Source organism: Staurois parvus, unplaced genomic scaffold (genome assembly GCF_062004578.1).
Source record: "Staurois parvus isolate SC_StPar_1 unplaced genomic scaffold, SC_StPar_1.0 ptg001034l, whole genome shotgun sequence".
NCBI classification, from domain to species: Eukaryota; Metazoa; Chordata; class Amphibia; order Anura; family Ranidae; genus Staurois; species Staurois parvus.
Window position 1 is genome coordinate 512,837 of NW_028318830.1, and position 23,433 is coordinate 536,269.

A 23,433-nucleotide genomic window follows, 5' to 3' on the forward strand; every position below is an offset into this window, starting at 1 on the left:
GGGACACTATTCCTCCCACTGATACCAATGATGGGACACTATTCCTCCCACTGATACCAATGATGGGACACTATTCCTCCCACTGACACTAATGATGGGACACTATTCCTTCCAGTGATACCAATGATGGGACACTATTCCTCACACTGACACCAATGATGGGGCACTATTTCTTCCACTAACACCAATGATGGGACACCATTCCTCCCACTGATGGGACACTATTCCTCCCACTGATACCAATGATGGGACACTATTCCTCCCATTGACACCAATGATGGGACACTATTCCTCCCACTGATACCAATGATGGGACACTATTGCTCCCACTGATACCAATGATGGGACACTATTCCTCCCACTGACACCAATGATGGGGCACTATTCCTCCCACTGACACCAATGATGGGACACTATTCCTCCCACTGACACCAATGATGGGGCACTATTCATTCCACTGATACCAATGATGGGACACTATTCCTCCCACTGATACCAATGATGGGACACTATTCCTCCCACTGACACCAATGATGGGGCACTATTCATTCCACTGATACCAATGATGGGACACTATTCCTCCCACTGATACCAATGATGGGACACTATTCCTCCCACTGATACAAATGATGGGACACCATTCCTCCCACTGATGGGACACTATTCCTCCCACTGATACCAATGATGGGACACTATTCCTCACACTGACACCAATGATGGGGCACTATTTCTTCCACTAACACCAATGATGGGACACCATTCCTCCCACTAATACCACTGATGGGACACTATTCCTCCCACTGACACCAATGATGGGGCACTATTTCTTCCACTAACACCAATGATGGGACACCATTCCTCTCACTGATACCAATGATGGGACACCATTCCTCCCACTGACACCAATGATGGGACACTATTCCTCCCACTGATACCAATGATGGGACACTATTCCTCCCACTGACACCAATGATGAGGCACTATTCATTCCACTGATACCAATGATGGGACACTATTCCTCACACTGACACCAATGATGGGGCACTATTTATTCCACTAACACCAATGATGGGACACCATTCCTCCCACTAATACCACTGATGGGACACTATTCCTCCCACTGACACCAATGATGGGGCACTATTTCTTCCACTAACACCAATGATGGGACACCATTCCTCTCACTGATACCAATGATGGGGCACTATTCCTCCCACTGATAAAAATGATGGGGCACTATTCCTCCCACTGACACCAATGATGGGGCACTATTCCTCCCACTGACACCAATGATGGGGCACTATTCCTCCCATTGATAGCAATGATGGGACACTATTCCTCACACAGATACCAATGATGGAGCACTATTCTGTTCAATGACACCAACGATGGGGCACTCTTCTTCGCACTGACACCAATGATGGGGCATTTCTCACTCCCACCAACGCCAGGACATTTTCTACTCCCACTGACCACAATCCGGCACCCCTAAAGTTTGAAGGATTATAAACTGGCCCTTTGATTAGAAAGTTTGGAGACCCCTGGTTAGATAAATCATTTTCCACTGACCGGGTGCTTACACTGGTCAGCTTTTATTCATTTACAGTCAGGTCCATAAATATTAGGACATCGACACAATTCTAACATTTTTGGCTCTATACACCACCACAATGGATATGAAATGAAACAAACAAGATGTGCTTTAACTGCAGACTGTCAGCTTTAATTTGAGGGTATTTACATCCAAATCAGGTGAACGGTGTAGGAATTACAACAGTTTGCATATGTGCCTCCCACTTGTTAAGGGACCAAAAGTAATGGGACAATTGGCTTCTCAGCTGTTCCATGGCCAGGTGTGTGTTATTCCCTCATTATCCCAATTACAATGAGCAGATAAAAGGTCCAGAGTTCATTTCAAGTGTGCTATTTGCATTTGGAATCTGTTGCTGTCAACTCTCAAGATGAGATCCAAAGAGCTGTCACTATCAGTGAAGCCATCATTAGGCTGAAAAAACAAAACAAACCCATCAGAGAGATAGCAAAAACATTAGGCGTGGCCAAAACAACTGTTTGGAACATTCTTAAAAAAAAGGAACGCACCGGTGAGCTCAGCAACACCAAAAGACACGGAAGACCATGGAAAACAACTGTGGTGGATGAGCGAAGAATTCTTTCCCTGGTGAAGAAAACCCCTTTCACAACAGTTGGCCAGATCAAGAACACTCTCCAGGAGGTAGGTGTATGTGTGTCAAAGTCACCAATCAAGAGAAGACTTCACCAGAGTGAATACAGAGGGTTCACCACAAGATGGAAACCATTGGGGAGCCTCAAAAACAGGAGGGCCAGATTAGAGTTTGCCAAACGACATGTAAAAAAGCCTTCACAGTTCTGGAACAACATCCTATGGACAGATGAGACCGACATCAACTTGTACCAGAGTGATGGGAAGAGAAGAGGATGGAGAAGGAACTGCTCATGATCCTAAGCATACCACCTCATCAGTGAAGCATGGTGGTGGTAGTGTCATGGCGTGGGCATGTATGGCTGCCAATGGAACTGGTTCTCTTGTATTTATTGATGATGTGACGGCTGACAGAAGCAGCCGGATGAATTGTGAAGTGTTTCGGGAATATTATCTGCTCATATTCAGCCAAATGCTTCACAACTCATTGGCCGCTTCACAGTGCAGATGGACAATGACCCAAAGCAGACTGCAAAAGCAACCAAAGAAGTGGAATGTTCTGCAATGGCCAAGTCAATCACCTGACCTGAATCCGATTGAGCATTTCACTTGCTGAAGACAAAACTGAAGGGAAAATGCCCCAAGAACAAGCAGGAACTGAAGACAGTTGCAGTAGAGGCCTGGCAGAGCATCACCAGGGATGACACCCAGCGTCTGGTGATGTCTATGCGTTCCAGACTTCAGGCTGTCATTGACTGGAAACGATTTGCAACCAAGTATTAAAAAGTGAAAGTTTGATTTATGATGATTATTCTGTCCCATTACTTTTGGTCCCTTAACAAGTGGGAGGCACATATGCAAATTGTTGTAATTCCTACACCGATCACCTGATTTGAATGTAAATACCCTCAAATTAAAGCTGACAGTCTGCAGTTAAAGCACATCTTGTTCGTTTCATTTCAAATCCATTGTGGTGGTGTATAGAGCCAAAAATGTTAGAATTGTGTTGATGTCCCAATATTTATGGACCTGACTGTATGTAAAACCTTTATCCAAAAAGTTAAAACAAAAGCTGTAACTGCTTACAAAAGTGTTAGCTGGAGTTCAACCCTAATTTGTTAGTCAAATTCATCTAGCGTGTCTAAGGCCCCTTTCAGACGGGCACTCCGTTTGGGTCCGCCTGTCTGTTTTCAGGCGGACCACACCGGACCTTCCATTCTCCTCTATGGGTAGTCAGATGTATATTTACACCCAACTACTTCCAATCCAATACAGAAAAAACAAATAGGAGGGGATCCGTTCCTCTCTGTCTGGCCAGATCGGATCAGTGGGCAGTCTGGCAGCCAGTCAGTTTAAATCCGACTGCCCATAGAGGAGACTGGGCTGTGTCTGGACCTGTCATCCGGCAGCTCAGCTCAGCTCAGCAGGGGATCAGCGAACGGATCCCCTGCTGAGCAAAACTGTATCTGTCCCATGCAAAAGGGGCCTAACACTACCCTCCTTCTAGGATGACAATGCTGCTGTCCAAAGGTGTTTCTGTTCTCCCTTCATCCAGAGTGAAGACACTAAAAAACAGAAAGTGTGGTATTGGTCGAATAACCGAGTGAAAATAAAGGAAAAAAGCCTAAAAAAAAGAAAACGAATGCAGCCACCTGAATTGGTAAGCTGCAATATATTGCATTTTTATTTTTGGGTTTAATACCATTTTAGTGTTGTATAGCCAAAAAGCTATAAAACTAAAAGGTAACATTCATAGTAATTTCTTACACTCACAGTAAACAACTCAAAATCTAATGAAACACAAACAAAGAAACCCAGAAACACAAAATGCCAGAGCAATGATTTGTGAAGGAAATTGTAACAAACTACTATTACGATGTAAATGGTTTTCTGTACTAATTGGCAGCTGTTTTCCTTAGTTGATTATTCAATAATGCAAAAGTTGGCTTCCTGCTTCTTATGGTCTCAGGATTCCTGGTAGCAGAGAGATTGTAACAACATGTCATTTACTTTCCCTCCTTGAGTAGTTTCATATGAAAACATATAAGTATTTGCCACTATATAAGGAAACATATAAGTATTTGCCTCTCTACACCGCATTCCAAATTATTATGCAAATTCTATTTAATTGTCACATAGATTAAATATTTTGTTTTTCAGTGTAACTCATGGATGGCATTGTGTGTCAGGGCTCTTTCGATCACTGAAAACAATCTGGGACTCCTGTGATAATTAGATTGGCCGGTGAGCCCAATTTAAGGAAAAACTACTAAAGGGCGGCGTTCCACATTATTAAGCAGAGCACCATTTTCAAGCAATATGGGGAAGAAAAAGGATCTCTCTGCTGCCGAAAAGAGTGAAATAGTTCAATGCCTTGGATGAGGTATGAAAACATTCGATATTTCAGGAAAACGTAAGCGTGATCATCGCACTATGAAGAGATTTGTGGCTGATTCAGAGCACAGATGGGTTGGTGCAGATAAAGGCACATTGAGGAAGATTTCTGCCAGATCCATGCATCGGATCAAGAGAGCAGCTGCTAAAATCCCATTACATAGCAGCAAACAGATATTTGAACCTGCTGGTGCCTCTGGAGTCCCACGGACATCAAGGTGTAGAGTCCTCCAGAGTCCTGCAACTGTGCATAAACCTTCTATTCGACCACCACTAACCAATGCTCACAAGCAGAAACGGCTGCATTGGGCAGAAAAATACATGAAGACTAATTTTCAAACAGTCCTGTTCACTGATGAGTGCCGTGCAACCCTGGATGGTCCAGATGGATGGAGTAGTGGATGGTTGGTGGACGGCCACCCTGTTCCAACAAGGCTGAGACGTCAGCAAGGCGGTGGTGGAGTCATGTTTTGGGCCGGAATCATGGGAACAAAGCGGGTCGGCCCCTTTAGAGCCCCCGAAGGTGTAAAGATGACCTCTGCAAAGCATGTGGAGTTTATGACTGACCACTTTCTTCCCTGGTACAGAAGGAAGAACTATGCTTTCCGTAATAAAATCATCTTCATGCATGACAATGCACCATCTCATGCTGCAAAGAATACCTCTGCATCAATGGCTGCTATGGGGATAAAAGGAGAGAAAGTCATGGTGTGGCCTCCATCCTCCCCTGACCTCAATCCTATTGAGAACCTTTGGAGCATCCTCAAGCAAAAGATCTATGAGGGTGGGAGGCAGTTTACATCCAAACAGCAGCTCTGGGAGGCTATTCTGACATCTTGCAAACAAATTCAAGCAGAAACTGTCCAAAAACTCACAAGTTCAATGGATGCCAGACTTGTGATCTGCTATCAGATAAGGGGCCCTATGTTACAATGTAACGTGACCACTTCAAATGTTTAAAAAGTTAAAATGTTGTTAAAAGTTTGATTGAAATAGCTTTTTATTTCAGTAAATATGCTGCAAACACAACAAATGACAATTTTCAGTTCTTTACAACCTAGAAAGTGTTTTGAAACTTCCTGTGCGGAATAATTTGGAACAAAAATCCTGTTATCATTAGGAGGTTTGTTCAATAAAATGTGAATTGTACTCTTCTAGTTGATAACATGAGAATTATGTCGACTGTTATTTACATCAATTATTTAGGTAAATGAGAAAAATATCATTTGCAGAATAATTTGGAACACGGTGTATAAGTAAACATATAAGTATTTGTCACTATATAAGTAAACATAAGTATTTGTCACTACATAAGTAAACATATACGTATTTGCCTCTATATAAGTAAACACATAAGTATTTGCCTCTATATAAGTAAACATATAAGTATTTGCCACTACATAAGTAAACATATACGTATTTGCCTCTATATAAGTAAACACATAAGTATTTGCCTCTATATAAGTAAACATATAAGTATTTGCCACTACATAAGTAAACATATAAGTATTTGCCTCTATATAAGTAAACATATAAGTATTTGCCACTATATAAGTAAACATATAAGTATTTGCCACTATATAAGTAAACATATACGTATTTGCCTCTATATAAGTAAACATATAAGTATTTGCCACTACATAAGTAAACATATAAGTATTTGCCACTATATAAGTAAACATATAAGTATTTGCCACTATATAAGTAAACATATAAGTATTTGCCACTATATAAGTAAACATATAAGTATTTGCCTCTATATAAGTAAACATATAAGTATTTGCCTCTATATAAGTAAACATATAAGTATTTGCCTCTATATAAGTAAACATATAAGTATTTGCCACTACATAAGTAAACATATAAGTATTTGCCTCTATATAAGTAAACATATAAGTATTTGCCACTATATAAGTAAACATATAAGTATTTGCCACTATATAAGTAAACATATAAGTATTTGCCACTATATAAGTAAACATATAAGTATTTGCCACTAGATTCGTACTATAATTAGGCAACAGAATTGTGATTAGATGCAATATGGAATAGTTGTGTAACAGCAGCATTTTGTAGATTCAGTGTATAAAAGGACACCAGCTGTCATTATTGCTACACGGCATTAGAAATGATGCCTTCTATCCCCTCTGGCACTATTGCAACATCTAGTTTAGAGATAGCGTTTAATTTGTACATCTATTTTATCTTTCACCTGTCACATAAAGAGAGCAGTAACAAGAAGTGCACGGTGCTCGTCAAACCCAAAGAGCTCAAGCAAGCTTACACGCCAGCCATCCTGTAAGCTTTGATGGAACATTTGTAAAAGTATCTCTCAGACATTTAATGCTAAATCATCAAACCAAATTCCACATCCTTACAAAGATCCCTATCTATATCTGTGAGGGATGCAGAAAACAGAGCATGAAACCTCGTTAGTGTAAAGCATGAAAGAATCCCGCTTTGCTCGAAAAAAAAATGGACTAGATGTAACTAAAGTAAGATTGCATTGTACATTAAAGTATGCATGGATTTAATAAGCTATTCAAGAAGTGTGCCTAGAGGAACGGCACAGACAAGTTTGCGCACATGCAGTAACTTACACTGTCACAGACAAATGAGAGAATGATTGATTTAATGATCACAGGATAAAATATTGTATTTTATTTTTTATTACAGGTACTTGTATAGCGCTGTCAATTTACGCACAAATAATACATTTATATGTGCTTCAAAGCTGTCCTACTGTAAGGCAGCTGTGTCTCCGAACAGTCAGGTTGCCACCTCTATAACAGCATAATGAGCCCTCGTTAAATTGCCTGCTTGCTCTGATTTCTGAGAGATTTGACAGTACATGCCAGCACCCAAATTAATCAAACATGAATAGTTTAGTGGCTGTGAGGCAGGTGGAATTACTGCCCTTAGATCCAAACTTTAGCTCAGAGCAAACAGCGCTTAATCTAAGAGAGCATTAATAAGACATCATAACAAAAAAAAAGTACACGTATATAATATCTAATGAAAAAACACGTGGATAGAACGATCTGCCTATTTCAATTAAATGCTGAAAAAATATAAATATAAAATATATGTAACACCACAAAGATAACATATTACAGTGCACAAAGAATACATTCTGTGGGGGTTATTTACTAAAACTGGAGAGTTCAAAATCTGGTGCAACTTTGCATAGAAACCAATCAGCTTTCAGGTTTTAATGCCAAAGCTTAATTAAATATTTTGCAAACTGTTGGCGCTATATAAATCCTGTATAATAATATAATAAATAAACTGATGTTAGAAGCTGACTGGTTCCTGTGCAGAGCTGCACCAGATTTTGAGTGCACCAGTTTTAGTTAATCTTCTCCTATATGTACTTATATTTTCGGTAATGCATATGGAACAATTAGTTATCATTGTTTTATTTTTACCAAAAACAACTGGCTACAACTTTTTGGGGGAGATTTACCAAGGTTAGGTTCACACCTATGCAGTTTGCATTTGAGGCGTTTCTGCATTGTGTTTTTGCACCTGTGTTTGTTATGCATTTTTGATGCATTTTGCGTTTTTTTTCGGGGTTTTTTTTTTCATTTTTCATCTTGCTAGACAGATTTAAACTGCAAAAACACACCACATGCTTTTCTGCAGCATTTCCATTGAAGTCTATAGAACCAAAAACACAACTTTCTGTGTTCAAAAAAGTCCCTGAACCCTTCCCAAAAAATGCACCGGGTGAAAACGCGGAGATGTGAACGTGTCCCATAGGAAATCATGTTAAATGGACTGTACTGCGTTTCTGTGAACCTAGGATAAAACTGGTTTCTATGCACAGCTGTACCAGATGTTGTACTCTCCTGTTTTAGTAAATCTCCCCCAAAAAGTTGTAGCCAGTTATCATTGTTTTATTTTTACCAAAAACAATGACAACTAATAGTTCCATATACATTAGCCAAAATTATGAGTACATGTTGAAGATTAACTAAAACTGGAGCACTCAGAATCTGGGGCAGCTGTGCATGGTAGCCAATCAGCATCTAACTTCATCTTGTTCAATTAAGCTTTCATAATAAAACCTGGAAGCTGATTGTTCAATTACAATTTCATAATAAAACCTGGAAGCTGATTGGTTTCTATGCAGAGTTTGTACTGTCCAATCAGCTTCCAGGTTTTATTATGAAAGCTTAATTGAACAAGATGAAGTTAGATGCTGATTGGCTACCATGCACAGCTGCCCCAGATTCTGAGTGCTCCAGTTATAGTACCCCCCCCCCTCCCCCACACTGTATACTTCCAAAACGTCTGCAAAAAATTATGGATGGTTATCTATTTCTTGGTCATTTTTAAACAACAAAACAATTAACCCTTTGAGGACCGTAAGATTTTGGAACGCCAAAAGAATCAATTTTTTTGTTTTTAAAGTTCGTACACTTCAGTTGCTGTAACTAAGCCATTTCATGAAATAATGGGCAAAAAGCTAGATCCATTTGTTGTTTGTTGATAAGAACTAATATTTTGACTCAAACCAAAAAAAGAAAGAGTTTTAAGTTCTTAATCAGATGATACAGGCAATTAAAAACATGGGACAAATACGTCCCTTGGTCCTCAAAGGGTTAAATAGGAGTGGTTGTTGTGTCACAACAAGATAATACACACACAACACTTTTTCAGCAGGTTCCACAACCCCGGGTTCACACCTAAGCGTTTTCTGCAGCGTTTTGCAGAAACGCAGTACAGTCCATTTAACATGATTTCCTATGGGACATGGTGACACCTGTGCGTTTTCACCCCGGTGTGTTTTTCGGAAAGGGTCAGTGACTTTTTTTTTTAACGCAAAAAGTCGTGTTTTTGTTTCTAAAGACCTAAATGGAAACGCTGCAAAAAAGAATTTTTGATGCATTTTTGATGCGTTTTTCATTTTAAATCTGCTTAGCAACAAGAAAAATTAAACAAAATGAAAACAAACATGCGGCAAAAAACGCAATGCAGAAACGGTTCAAACGCAACCTGCATAGGTGTAAACCTTACAGAGTTTTGGCAGAATATAATAACATAACAGCGGCTAAATGGTTAGCATGTCCACCTGGCAGCACTAGGGTCATTGGTTCAAATCCCAGCCACAGCACCACCTGCCTGGAGTTTGCATGTTCTCCCTGTGCCTGCGTGGGTTTCCTCCGGGTACTCCAGTTTCCTCCCACACTCCAAAGACAGGCTGGTAGGTTAATTAGCTCCTGTCTAAATTGTCCCTAATATATGAATGTGAGTTAGGGACCTTAGATTGTACGCCCCTTGAGGGTCAGGGACTGATGTGAATGTACAATATATATGTAAAGTGCTGCATAAATTGACGGCGCTATATAAGTACCTGAAATAAATAAATAACATAAGCATCACAAAATAAGTTGAAGGGCCTGGCATCCTATGCCATTATTGGCAGGTGACCAGGGGTACCCCGGAAAGTGTACATGCACACGTTACAAATGGAAATGACACACGACCAGCACTGCGCAGAACACATTTTCTCAGAAAGACGCAATTAACACTTAATTTCTAGCAAAGGCAAACTTCTTACCTATTGTAAAGCTAAAGCCATCAATGCTGAAAGTGGCACTCCGGCATTTTTTAAATCCCTCTTTCCTACTGCTGGGCTCTGTCATTTTCCCCTTTATCAGTAGTTAGTTAGCAGTGGATGTTTTTTTGTTTTTGGTTTTCCTTGCGGTAGCTGAGATTCGAAGCTAGCTATTATCCTTCTCTGTGTATCTGCCTGTGGCAGCACTTACACCCGACTTCACACATCTCCTAATGCTGAAACAGCCGTGACTGCGAGAAAGCACCCAACACTATCTCCTCCCACTGAGACTGTCATACTACGGACGTGAAGCAGCACAACTGCAAGAGGGACGCAAAGTCATTAATAGGGATAATAATTCTTCAGACAAAAGTTTGCTCCTCTCATTGTGTCTACTTTAGCTTTAATAAAAAAAAAACAAAAAAAAACATAATAAATAAAGTAAGGTTAGGATTTGATCTGACTACAGATGTGGAAGCCTAACGATCTATCGTGTACCTGTTGTCATGGGTACGTGAGTTAAAAGAAGTGATATGGGAACACCGCAGAAGATGTCCAGTAATAAATATATACTGAAAACAGACAAACCTAGCCGGAAAGAAACTCATTGCTGTGAGTAGGATCCATCATTTGCAAAGATTGACGTACATATTGAACAGCATACATCTATCAGTCCACTTTCACAGGGGCGTTCCGTATGTCCGTTTTTCATCTGTCCGTTTACAGACGGCCACCCAAGTAGTTCTATGAACTAGCAGATGTAAACGGATGATCATCCATTTATATCCATTAATGTCTGAATCTGTTAGCGTTTTTTTTTTTACTAAAGAAAAATAGGGGTTTCTTCTGTTCAAAAAAACAAAGTCCAGAACGGACAAAAATGGATGTAAACGGCCAAAAAAGTCTGTAAATGGACAAAAAACAGCTGTAAATGGACAAAAAATGGCTATAAACGGATGAAAACGAAGATGTAAATGGATGAAAAACGGATGTAAACCGATGAAAAACGGATGAAAAAACAGATGTAAACTGATGAAAAACTGGTGTAAACTGATAAAGGTTAGGATTTGATCTGGATATAAAACACTACAGATGTGGAAGCCTAACGATCTATCGTGTACCTGTTGTCATGGGTACGTGAGTTAAAAGAAGTGATATGGGAACAGAAGATGTCCAGTAATAAATATATACTGAAAACAGACAAACCTATCCTGAAAGAAACTCATTGCTGTGAGTAAGAACCATCATTTGCAAAGATTGACGTACATATTGAACAGCATACATCTATCAGTCCACTTTCACACGGGCGTTCCGTATGTCAGTTTTTCATCTGTCCGTTTACAGACGGCCACCCAAGTAGTTCTATGAACTAGCAGATGTCATAATGTTAATGTCTGAATCTGTTAGCATTTGTTTTTTTGAACAGAAGAAAACCCTATTTTTCTTCAGTAAAAAAAAAGCCAGAACGGACAAAAATGGATGTAAGCGGACAAAAAACGTCTGTAAACGGACAAAAAACGTCTGTAAATGGACAAAAAACATCTGTAAATGGACAAAAAACGTCTGTAAATGGACAAAAAATGGCTGTAAACGGATGAAAACTAAGACGTAAATGGATGAAAAACGGATGTAAACCGATGAAAAAACAGATGTAAACTGATAAAGGTTAGGATTTGATCTGGATATAAAACACTACAGATGTGGAAGCCTAACGATCTATCGTGTACCTGTTGTCATGGGTACGTGAGTTAAAAGAAGTGATATGGGAACAGAAGATGTCCAGTAATACATTTCTTCAGTAAAAAAAAAGCCAGAACAGACAAAAATGGATGTAAACGGACAAAAAAAGTCTGTAAATGGACAAAAAACGTCTGTAAATGGACAAAAAATGTCTGTAAACGGATGAAAACAAAGATGTAAATGGATGAAAAACGGATGTAAACGGATGAAAAACGGATGAAAAAACAGATGTAAACTGATGAAAAACTGGTGTAAACTGATAAAAAGACTGATGTACACAGACAAAAAAACAGATGTAATCGGACGTAAACAGATGAAAACGGACATAAACGGATGACAAACGGATGTGAACGGGTGTAAATTGGATGCAAATTATTGAAAAAATGGATGTAAACAGATGTAAAATGGATATAAACAGATGAAAAACAGATGAAAAAAACAGATGTAAACTGATGAAAAATGGATGCAAACATCAAAAAACTGATGGAAAAACGGATATAAACTGAGGAAAAATGGATGTAAACTTATCAAAAAACGGATGTAAACAGACAAAAAAAATGTCTGTAAACGGATGAAAACGAAGACTTAAAAAAAACGGAGATGAAAAACGGATGAAAAAACAGATAAAAAACTGGTGTAAACTGATAAAAAGACTGATGTACACAGACAAAAACCAGATGTAAACAGACGTAAACAGATGAAAACGGACATAAACTGATGAAAAACGGATGTAAATTGGATGCAAATGGATGAAAAAACTAATGTAAACTGATGTAAAACGGATATAAACAGATGAAAAACAGATGGAAAAAATGGATGTAAACTGATGAAAAATGGATGTAAACTTATCAAAAAATGGATGTAAAAACGGATATAAACTGATGAAAAATGGATGTAAACTTATCAAAAAACGGTTGTAAATGGATGAAAACAGAGACAGAAACAGATGAAAAACAGATGAAAAAACGGATGTAAACTGATGAAAAACTTGTGTAAACTGTTAAAAACACTGATGTAAAGAGACAAACACCAGATGTACACGAATAAAAACAGATGTAAACAGATGAAAAAGGATGTGAAGGGATGTAAAATGGATGCAAACGGATGAAAAAAAACCCAAATGTAAACTGATGTAAAACGGATGTAAACAGATGAAAAACAGATGAAAAAATGGATGTAAACTTATCAAAACACGGATGTAAACTGATGAAAAATGGATGAAAAAAACTGATGTGACCTGATGAAAAACCAGTGTTAACTGATGAAAAGACAGATGTAAACGAACAAAAAACAAATTAAAACAGTTGTAAACAGATAAAAAAACAGTTGTGAACGGATGTAAAACAGATGGATGAAAAACGAATGAAAAAACGGATGTAAACTGATGAAAAACGGAGGTAAACTCATCAAAAAAGGATGCAAACGGATGAAAAAAAATGTATGAAAAAAGGGATGTAAACGTATGAAAAACGGAAGTAAACTGATGAAAAACAGATGTAAACTGATCCGTTTTTACTTTCAAAAACCTTGACTGAACTGATGAAAAAAATGGAATGACCGTGTGAAAGGACCCTAACAGCTGTTTTGGATACTTGGTATATCCTCAACTCTTTTTTGTATTATAAATCATTGTGTAATGTAGTACTCTATGGTTTTATATATAAATATATACAGTATATATTGTATAATTACCTAGGCAGTGTAAATACGCTGTTTTTAGTGCCTGGGATGTCCTGGAGCTGCGTACAGCCACCCATAGATATGCATGGATGAAGGTAGCTATTATTATTATTATACAGTATTTATAAAGCGCCAATAGTTCACTCAGCGCTGTACATTACAAAGGGGGACAGAACATGTGACAGAACAATACCAATACAATGCAAAACATGAGGGGATCGAGGGCCCTGATCCTTGGAGCTTACAATCTAGGAGGGAGGGGATGGTGGTACAGGAGGAGATAGCTGTGGGGGATGGGGTGGTAGGAAGAGTGGAGGAGGTCGGCAAGTTAGCAGGGGGTGGGGTAGGCTTCCCTGAAGAGGTGGGTTTTCAGGGTGCGCCTAAAGGAGAGGAGAGTAGGTGATAATCTGATGGGTTGGGGAGTACCAGAGGATGGGTGACACCCTGGAGAAGTCCTGGAGGCGGGCATGGGAGGAGGAGACCAGGAAACTAGAGAGAAGGAGGTCTTGTGAGGAGCGGAGTGTGCGTGTTGGGTGGTACTTGGATATTAGGTCAGTGATGTAGTTCGGGGCAGTATGGTGGACGGCTTTGTACGTCAGTGTTAGGATTTTGAATTTGATCCGTCGTGCAATCGGAGGCCAGTGGAGGGATTGGCAGAGGGGGGTGGAGGACACTGAGTGGAGGCCAGTGGAGGGATTGGCAGAGGGGGGTGGAGGACACTGAGTGGAGGCCAGTGGAGGGATTGGCAGAGGGGGGTGGAGGCCAGTGGAGGGATTGGCAGAGGGGGGTGGAGGCCAGTGGAGGGATTGGCAGAGGGGGGTGGAGGACACTGAGTGGAGGCCATTGGAGGGATTGGCAGAGGGGGGTGGAGGACACTGAGTGGAGGCCAGTGGAGGGATTGGCAGAGGGGGGTGGAGGACACTGAGTGGAGGCCAGTGGAGGGATTGGCAGAGGGGGGTGGCGGAGATGGAGAGGTTGGAAAGGTGAATGAGTCTGGCAGCCGTATTCAGGATGGACTGAAGCGGGGATAGCCAGCGGCGAGGCAGGCCAGTGAGGAGGGAGTTGCAGTAGTCGAGTCGTGATATGATGAGGGAGTGGATGAGCTGTTTAGTGGTTTCTGGGGTTAGGAACGTGCGGATTTTGGCGATGTTGCGGAGGTGGAGTCTGCATGAGTTTGTTAAAGATTGGACTTGGGGCTGGAAGGATAGGTTGGAGTCCAGAATGACACCAAGTACTCTGGCCTGCGGGGCAGGTTTGATGGTGGCGTTGTTGGATGTGATGGAGAAGTCAATGGGGGGTGGTGTCTGGGCTGGGGGGGGGAAGACAAGAAACTCGGTTTTGGAGAGGTCAGTTTAAGGAAGTGGAGTGACATCCAGTCTGATATGTCGCTCAGAAGCTATATGTCACTAAGTGTAAATGAACGCATGCGCACAAATGTTGTGTCCCGAACACTGACTACCTGCACTCAGGACATTACATCTGAGCTACTTTTTGCTTTTAGTGGTACATAACTGGGTACAGCCATCTTTTACTTTATTTTCTATAGGTACTTATATAGCACCGTCAATTTCCGCAGCATTTTACATATACTGTATATATTGTACAGTCACCTCTTCAACTACTCATGCATGCAGGCTGTACACAGCACCAAGACATCCCCGGCACCAAAAATACAGTCTTTATGCCATTAAGGCCCATTTGCACCAGAAACTGCATGATTTTCAAGCATTTACACGTGTATTTACATGCATTTGACATACCTTTACACGCACTTGCAGTGCATTTTTCCTAAGATTTTGACAATAAGAAGGAAAAGTTGTCAAAGGCGCTAAACTTATTTTTTTGCTCATTTATGTGCGTTAGGTTTACATGCATTTATGTGCGCTTGCATTTATTTTTCACTGTCAGTGCAGTGGGAATGCATTTAAAAAAGGATCACTGCATCTGGTGTGAATGAGCCCTAAATGTTTGATTCAGACCAACATTTATTGCCACAGCCCTATGTATACTTATTGCTGAAACTCAGAGAGAATAAAAAATAAGTTTTGTAATGTGAGGGGAGATGCTCCAAAAGCAAAGTGTTACTAAACCCACAACAGTACCATCAGTCTGTAGATGCAGTAAAGCATGCTTGTTATACTCACTGCGGAATCTAAGGGGTTAATCCTCTGCATTGTGTAAAAACGCTGTTTGATCCTGACTTCTCTGATACTCCCCTTCTTCCAGTGTCCCCCTCTTATCTCCTGATAAGACATATCACATGGAATCACTCTGCACATGCTCAGTTTGGTGTGTATTGCTAAAGAGGATTTTTTTTTTGTCTTGGAAGAGTGCATGTGATCAGCACAGGGCCAATCAGCATTGTCCAGATAGTGGTCAGTTCTGCATCTTCCTAGAGCAGAATGAAAACTCTTCCTACAAGCTTTCACATGTGATCGGCTGGATAGAAGTCACAAGAATGCTCTAACTGCTGATGAGTAAAGGTATTTAGCAGTTTATATTTACTAAAATACTAGCATTTCCATGTTGTGTGTACTATGGGAGACCAGATCTAGTGAATGCAGAGTCCTGGGTTTAGTAACACTTTAACCAATTGAGCTCCAGAGGATTTACCCCCCTTAATGACCACGCCTCTTTTTGCTACTCGGCGCTGCACTAATTTAACTGATAATTGCGCGGTCATGCAATGCTGCACCCAAATGAAATTTACGTCCTTTTTTTCACACAAATAGAGCTTTCTTTCAGTGGTATTTGATCATCTGTGCGCTTTTTATTTTTCACGCTATAAACAAAAAAAGGCCAAAAATTTTGAAGAAAAACAATATTTTTTACTTTCAGCTAGAAAATATATATAGTAAACTCAAAGTTGGTTATAAATTTAGGCCAAAATGTATTCTGCTCCATGTTTTTGGTAAAAAAAATCCCAATAAGTGTATATTGATTGCTTTGTGTGGAAGTTATAGCGTCTACAAACTATGGTATAGATACTGCAATTTACACCATTTTTCTGCTATACAGCGCTGCGCTAGTTTAACGGACAATTGCGCGGTCATGCAATACGGTACATAAATGAAATTTACATCTTTTTTTCCCCCACAAATTGAGCTTTCTTTTGGTGGTATTTGATTGCCTGTGCGGTTTTTATTTTATGCGCTATAAAAAAAAAGGCTGACAATTTTGAGGAAAAAAAAACAATATTTTGGACTTTTTGCTATAAAACATGTCCAGTAAAAAAAAATGCAAAAATCAAATTTAGTCATAAATTTCTGGCAAAATGCATTCTGCGACATGTCTTTGCTAAAAAAAAAAAAAAAAAAACAATACGTGTAAATTAATTGGTTTACGTGAAAGTTATAGCGTTTACAAATGGCGGGAAAGATACTGGGATTTTTAGTTTTTTTTTTATACTAATAATGGCGGCGATCAGCGACTTATGGCGGCGATCAGCGACTTATGGCGTGGCTGACTTGAGGTCACTGACATCCCCAAAAACATTAATACAGTGATCAGTGCAAAAAAAAAAAAACCACTGACACTGTACTAATGGCACTGGGGAGGAAGGGGTTAACTTTATTTAGCAGGGAAGGGTTATCTGTGTGAGGGGAGTGTTTTACTAGGGGGCGGGGGTGTGTGCTGCACGGGACATGCTGATCGAGAGAGAGAAACTCTTCTTTCTCGATCAGCTCGTCCTCGAGCTGTCAGGGAAGTGACAGAAAGCACAGCTACTGCAGCTGTGCTGTCTGTCACTGTTTGCCGACGATCGCCGGGAAACAGCCGGTAAGGACCGGCTGTGACCCAGCGACTGACATCCGCGGCGGTGATCAACGGGACAGATAGGGTGGCGGCGCGTCTCGCACGCGCCCCCTATCTGTTTACAAACCACACGTTTTAAAACGTGGTTTTGCCTGCCCGTGCCGCCCTGCCGCCGTATTTATACAGTGGCAGGGCGGCAAGTGGTTAAATGCTCATTTATGGTCCATTGAATAAAAAGATGGTGCTAGTTATTTTGTAGGTCCAGTGATATTTGTGCAAATGTATCATTTGTTTTTTACTTTCAATAAGTTTTTATTGAAGTTATGTCAGATACATAATGTTACCCGTACAAATGTACAAACGTGACTAACATGTATTTGACTAACAATCGTTGGCAAGCTCATGCAGACTCCACCTCCGCAACATCTCCAAAATATGCTCGTTCCTAACCCCAGACACTACTAAACTACTAGTTCACTCCCTTATTATCTCACGTCTGGACTACTGCAACTCCCTCCTCACCGGCCTACCCCAACACAGGCTATCCCCGCTTCAGTCTATCCTGAACTCAGCGGCCAGACTCATCCACCTCACCAACCGCTCCTCTTCTGCCACCCCCCTCTGTCATTCCCTCCACTGGCCTCTACTCAGTGTCCTCCACCCCCCTCTGTCATTCCCTCCACTGGCTCCCGATTGCCAAACGCATTATATTCAAACTACTAACACAGACATACAAAGCCATTCATAACGCTGCCCCAAACTACCTCACTGACTTGATACCCAAATACCACCCTACCCGTAGTCTTCGCTCCTCACAAGACCTCCTACTTTCTAGCTCCCTGGTCTCCACCTCGCACGGCCGTCTGCAGGACTTCTCCAGGGCTTCCCCCATCCTCTGGAACTCACTACCGCAATCCATCAGACTGTTACCTACCCTCCTCACCTTTAGGCGCACCCTGAAAACCCATCTCTTCAGGGGAGCCTACCCCGCCCTCACCTAACAGCCGATCTCCTCCACTCCTCCTACCACTCCATCCCCCACAGCCACTTCCTCCTGTACCACCATCCCCTCCCTCCTAGATTGTAAGCTCCAAGGAGCAGGGCCCTTGAATCCCTCGTGTATTGTTTTGTTACTGTACTGTCTCATGTTCTGTCCCCCACTATATTGCACAGCGCTGAGCAAACCTTTTGGCGCTATATAAACACTGTATAATAATAATAATATTTTGTTATAAAGATACATTAAAATCGTAAGTTATGTTTCATTGGTGTGTATTACTAATAACAGTCCTAAATCTAAAAAATTAAATTTCTTTTTTTAACTCAGTACAGTTTTAAATTGTGCCTTTTGGCAGAATAGTGAAAATCGAAAGTTCGCAAATCTTACACACAAAAAAATAAGCTACTCGTGCTAAAAATCTGGAGGTTTGCTTCTCATCTATGTATTGTGGTAACTCCAGATTTGTAATGCCATGTGTGGGTGCATTGGCTTGGGGCTCCGAAATGGGGCACTGTGCATTACTACAACACATAAGTGTGAATGGACCCAAAAAGTATCATTTTATTACTAGGGATGCAAAAGAGCCATTATACAATTGTATCTGACTCTTTTGTATTTTTACAAATGCGGCACAATGCAGCTCGTGGGCGGGGCTTAAGCCACCCTAGTGGGGATTCTCTGAAAGTGCACTTGCTAATGCCTAACGGAGTCCCGATCATGGGAAATCAACATTAAGGTGGTACTTCGAACTTAGAAGTTGTCAGGATCCGGGTGTTCTGCGGCATCGCGTCGGGCGGCGCATGCGCAGAACACCAACACTCACTACCCGGCGGGCGGTAGGACCTGGGCACGCATGGCAACGGCTGGGTTCGCGCATGTGCACTCGGGATCGCGGACGAGCGCCTGGCACCAATGACAGCGGGAGGCGGGCTATTTAAACATAGGAACAGGTATGTCAAGTTGCCGTTTGGTCTTGTATCTTGTATCCTGTTTCTGTGTTGCTGTATACTCCGTTGCCGACCTCTGCTTGTTCCTGATCCTGCTCTTCTCCTGTTTAACCCCTGGCTTGCCTGACTACTCTTCCGTCTGATCCCTGGTACTGTATTTGTTCTGCTGAACCTGGCTTGTGACCTGACCATTCTTAGCTCGCTCCTATTGTACCTCGCTGCCCGCATAATACCGACCCGGCCTGTCTGACCACGCATACCATACCCGACCATCCATCCATCCATCCGGCTCGGATCAGACCAGTGTATCTGTCTGCCTCTTCCAAATTAGATTCCGTTCCTGCACTCCCCTGTCAGTACTCTCTACCACCGCAGGACGCACTCAGGGGTCGCGACCTGGTTCCAGTCTGCACCAAGTCCATCCCCACCATCAGGGGCCCTGGTGAACAGCAGGCTGGGACTTAGACCCTGACTCTGCCAGGCGGTTATAACAGAAGTGAGCAGGAAACTTGCACAGTTAACACTTTGTAACATGGCCATTCCTCTCCCTAGGTGTGCAACATTTCTGAGCCGGTACCACAGTGCTTGTACCATTCTCCACCAACGCAGCAATCCCGTCAGATGCAATTTCTCCTGCACTCTAGGGCCCAGACCGGTGGCGAGTAGATGGAACCAAAACCAGAAAAAACAACCACCAGTGTATTAGAAGGTTGTGCAGCTCCAAACAAGGCTGAGGAAGCCCGACTGATACTTCAAAGTGAAACAAAAGAGCTCTGAGGAAGAAGGCATGGCCTTCGAAACGCATCAGCTGTACTGAGTGTCTAACCCCATGATGGGATTCGCGCTGGCTCCTTATCTCTGAAGTCCCTTCGAGGACTACATGCCTGATTTTATTCGCTGTTTGTGAGTACCATTCCTCAATTAATTTGGTTACGGAGGTAATGCGCAAGGTTGGTGCGCTTCTTGTTTTTTGTCTCACTCAGCAATCCCGTCACCTTGGTCATCAGTGTTAACCCATCCTTCTCAGGACCCACCAGCTCAACAGGTGACCAAGGACATAATTAATTAATTAAGTAATTAACCTACAATGTAGCAATTTGCTTTTACATATAAACACAGTTGAACTACCTGACCCCAGAACATGTACATATTAAAAAGAAAACTTGTAACACACAAATCTTTGTAAACACCTGCCTACAAACTGGGCAGCCACTCTGCACAGGACCCAGGAGCTAGTGGAGATCACTGGAGTAGGGGTACCTTCTGCTTCCACCGGGAACACAGGTATAGCGAACCCCCTAAAGAGACGCAAATTTGGGCCTATTTCCCCCCTTAGAAACACACACAGCCAGGCACACAGCATTGTCAGCATTCAATCTATGGCTCAAAGATCAATCCAGGGGTTTCTTTTTGTGTTTTTGGACAGGGATGGGGAGCATTGGATACACCGGAACTACAAAACTTTACAATTTGAATACTACTTAATTTCTGGCTGCTATGCACAAACTTCTGGCTGTATTGCACAACCTCTGGCTTGCAAAAAAAGTCCCACAGGATTTCTAGGATGGCTATGACTTGTACTCATTTCAGAGTTTCATAGCACCACACTGGCACACTCTGCAAAACTAGAGTCTTGTACTCACTCAGCCCCAGGATCATCGGTTGCCTCCTGTCAATATCCATCAGGCCCTTTTTCAGTGAAGGAGATATAGACTCACACTGCTGTTTGACAACTTGGGCTCTCTCCCACAGCTTCCTCCCGATTTCCTCCCATGAGCTTTTCCCTGACCCGACTGGATCCTTAAGCTAGGACTTGTAAATAAGCCCCTCCAGCTAAGCCTAGCTGGGGACCTCTGTGTCTTCAGGCTGGTTTCCTCTTAGGCTTCTGCTCCAGGGGGCAGAGCCTCTGAACAGGGGTCTGCTCCTGCAGGACTGGACCTAGGAACACATTACCCCTGCTGCTCAGGCCTTAGACTACTTATGGGCTCTCTCTTTACACTTTCTGGGCACTTTTCCCCAGGGATTGGTTAGAGTCCTATAAATATTCAGGCTGCAGGCTCTGTCCTTCCTCCCAAAATGTTCTAGGAAGTCTCCAGAAGACAGGGGGAAGTAACAGAGCAGCAGCCTGTGAAACCCTGAGCAGCCCTAAGTAATCAACCCCTGTTCCACTGATTACAGATGAGCTGAACTAAAGTTACCAAGTGACCTACTCTGAACTAGGAGGGTACTACACATGTATGACACAAAATACTTAAATAATTACAGTGATTTAACTTGACCTAATGTAAAAATGATCATACCTGAAGGTGTGACAGGCTGCCAAATAATTACGCATCTCCACAATCTAAAGATGGATGCCAGCACATGGAGCAGCACAAGGTCTGAGGAAAGGTAGGACCTTGACAGTTGGGGTTCAGGAGTACCTTTTTGCAGAGTCCTTTACTGAGAAGTCAGGCCTTTACCAAGAGGAGGAAGACCCCCCTTTAAGCAGGAGACCCCTTCCATCCATCCAGCTGTAGGAGACCTCTGGCTACCTGGATCTGCTCTGGATTAGCTCTGCATCCTTAAGGGAAGATCAACCCACTTTGACGGGACCAGTTCTCTCCTTGATTGAGGATCTATGGGCTTTGATGCATACCGCTTACTTACATCTGTCTTCTGGTGAGTGCGCATTTCTGCTTTTCTTCACGGATCGCCACCATTGATTTTCTACTTGTCATCTGGCACGTTTTTATGAATAGACTTTAGTGGACTTTCTTTCAGACTTTATTATCTAGCGCTGCACTTTTGTTGATAAGATTCCCCGAACGTTCACTCGTTTTTAACACTGAATTCAATTAAAAAAAAATTCTGGCTGAATGTTGAGATGAAAACTTTGATAAATAGACCTCTAATAGTATCATTTTATACAGTTACTCATATTACCAAGTGCCACTGTGCAACATACAGTATCTGGCTTTCTTTGATTTTAGAAGGTGTTCCAGCCAAGTGAGCTATTTTAATGGTGTGTGACTGTAAAATTCTAAATTTTGCTTTGTAGACATATTGCTGTAAAATGGTACGACAATTACTAGTATATTATTGCCAACAGATTTAAAACTGTGGCAGCCTGTTGGCTCATTTGCCAGGTGTTTCCACACCAATTTTAATACTTCCTTCATTCATAAAATGGTATTACAGTGTTCACTCTTCTAAAGTGTTGCAGCAAGAGGATTTTCTGTTGTTGTTGTTGTTTCTTTGCAAAGTACCTCAATCTCAGATATACTGTAGTTTGAATAGTGTTGCAGTCTGTGAAACTAGGGCTTCATGGACAATGAAATCTGGGCTGAAAGATTTTCAAAACATAGCCATTGTTGCCTTATTTGCAGAACAATGAAATCAATGTGTTACTGTTGTGTAACAGTAGGGAGCCACATGCTGGGCTGCAGTGTACCACATATACTTTTAACTCATTCAGGCCTGGACATAGGAGTGGATCCCCTAAGCAGTCTGGGCCCAGAGTTCCTTGGGGAATTTGGAGACTCTAGAACAGGGGTGGGCAAACTTTTTGACTTGAGGGTCGCAATGGGTTCATATATTGGACCCGGGGGCCGGACCAAGAGTAGATGAATGATGTGTATGTGTCATCCATAGTAAGTATAGTAATATTCCCCCATAGTAAGCATAGTAATTCATCCCCCATAGTAATTCATCCCCCATATAGTAATTCATCCCCCATATAGTAATTCACCCCCCATATAGTAATTCATCCCCCATAGTAATTCATCCCCCATATAGTAATTCATCCCCCATAGTAATTCATCCCCCATATAGTAATTCATCCCCCATATAGTAATTCATCCCCCATAGTAATTCATCCCCCATATAGTAATTCATCCCCCATAGTAATTCATCCCCCATATAGTAATTCATCCCCCATATAGTAATTCATCCCCCATAGTAATTCATCCCCCATAGTAATTCATCCCCCATAGTAATTCATCCCCCCTATAGTAATTCATCCCCCATATAGTAATTCATCCCCCATAGTAATTCATCCCCCATATAGTAATTCATCCCCCATAGTAATTCATCCCCCATATAGTAATTCATCCCCCATATAGTAATTCATCCCCCATAGTAATTCATCCCCCATATAGTAATTCATCCCCCATATAGTAATTCATCCCCCATA

At 41.6% G+C, this 23,433-nt stretch overlaps 1 protein-coding gene across 1 annotated transcript in view; it reads right to left on the bottom strand.

Moving 5' to 3' along the window:
* The window catches only part of LOC149441039 (dual specificity calcium/calmodulin-dependent 3',5'-cyclic nucleotide phosphodiesterase 1C-like), a 213,620-nt gene extending 203,264 nt beyond the window's left edge, over positions 1–10,356 (bottom strand). The window contains exon 1 of the mRNA XM_089657842.1: positions 10,143–10,356. Within this exon, the coding sequence (XP_089513968.1) occupies positions 10,143–10,227 (85 nt within the window). The 5' untranslated portion in view covers positions 10,228–10,356. The remainder of the gene's footprint in view (positions 1–10,142) is intronic.
* Between the last annotated feature and the right edge of the window lie 13,077 nt (positions 10,357–23,433).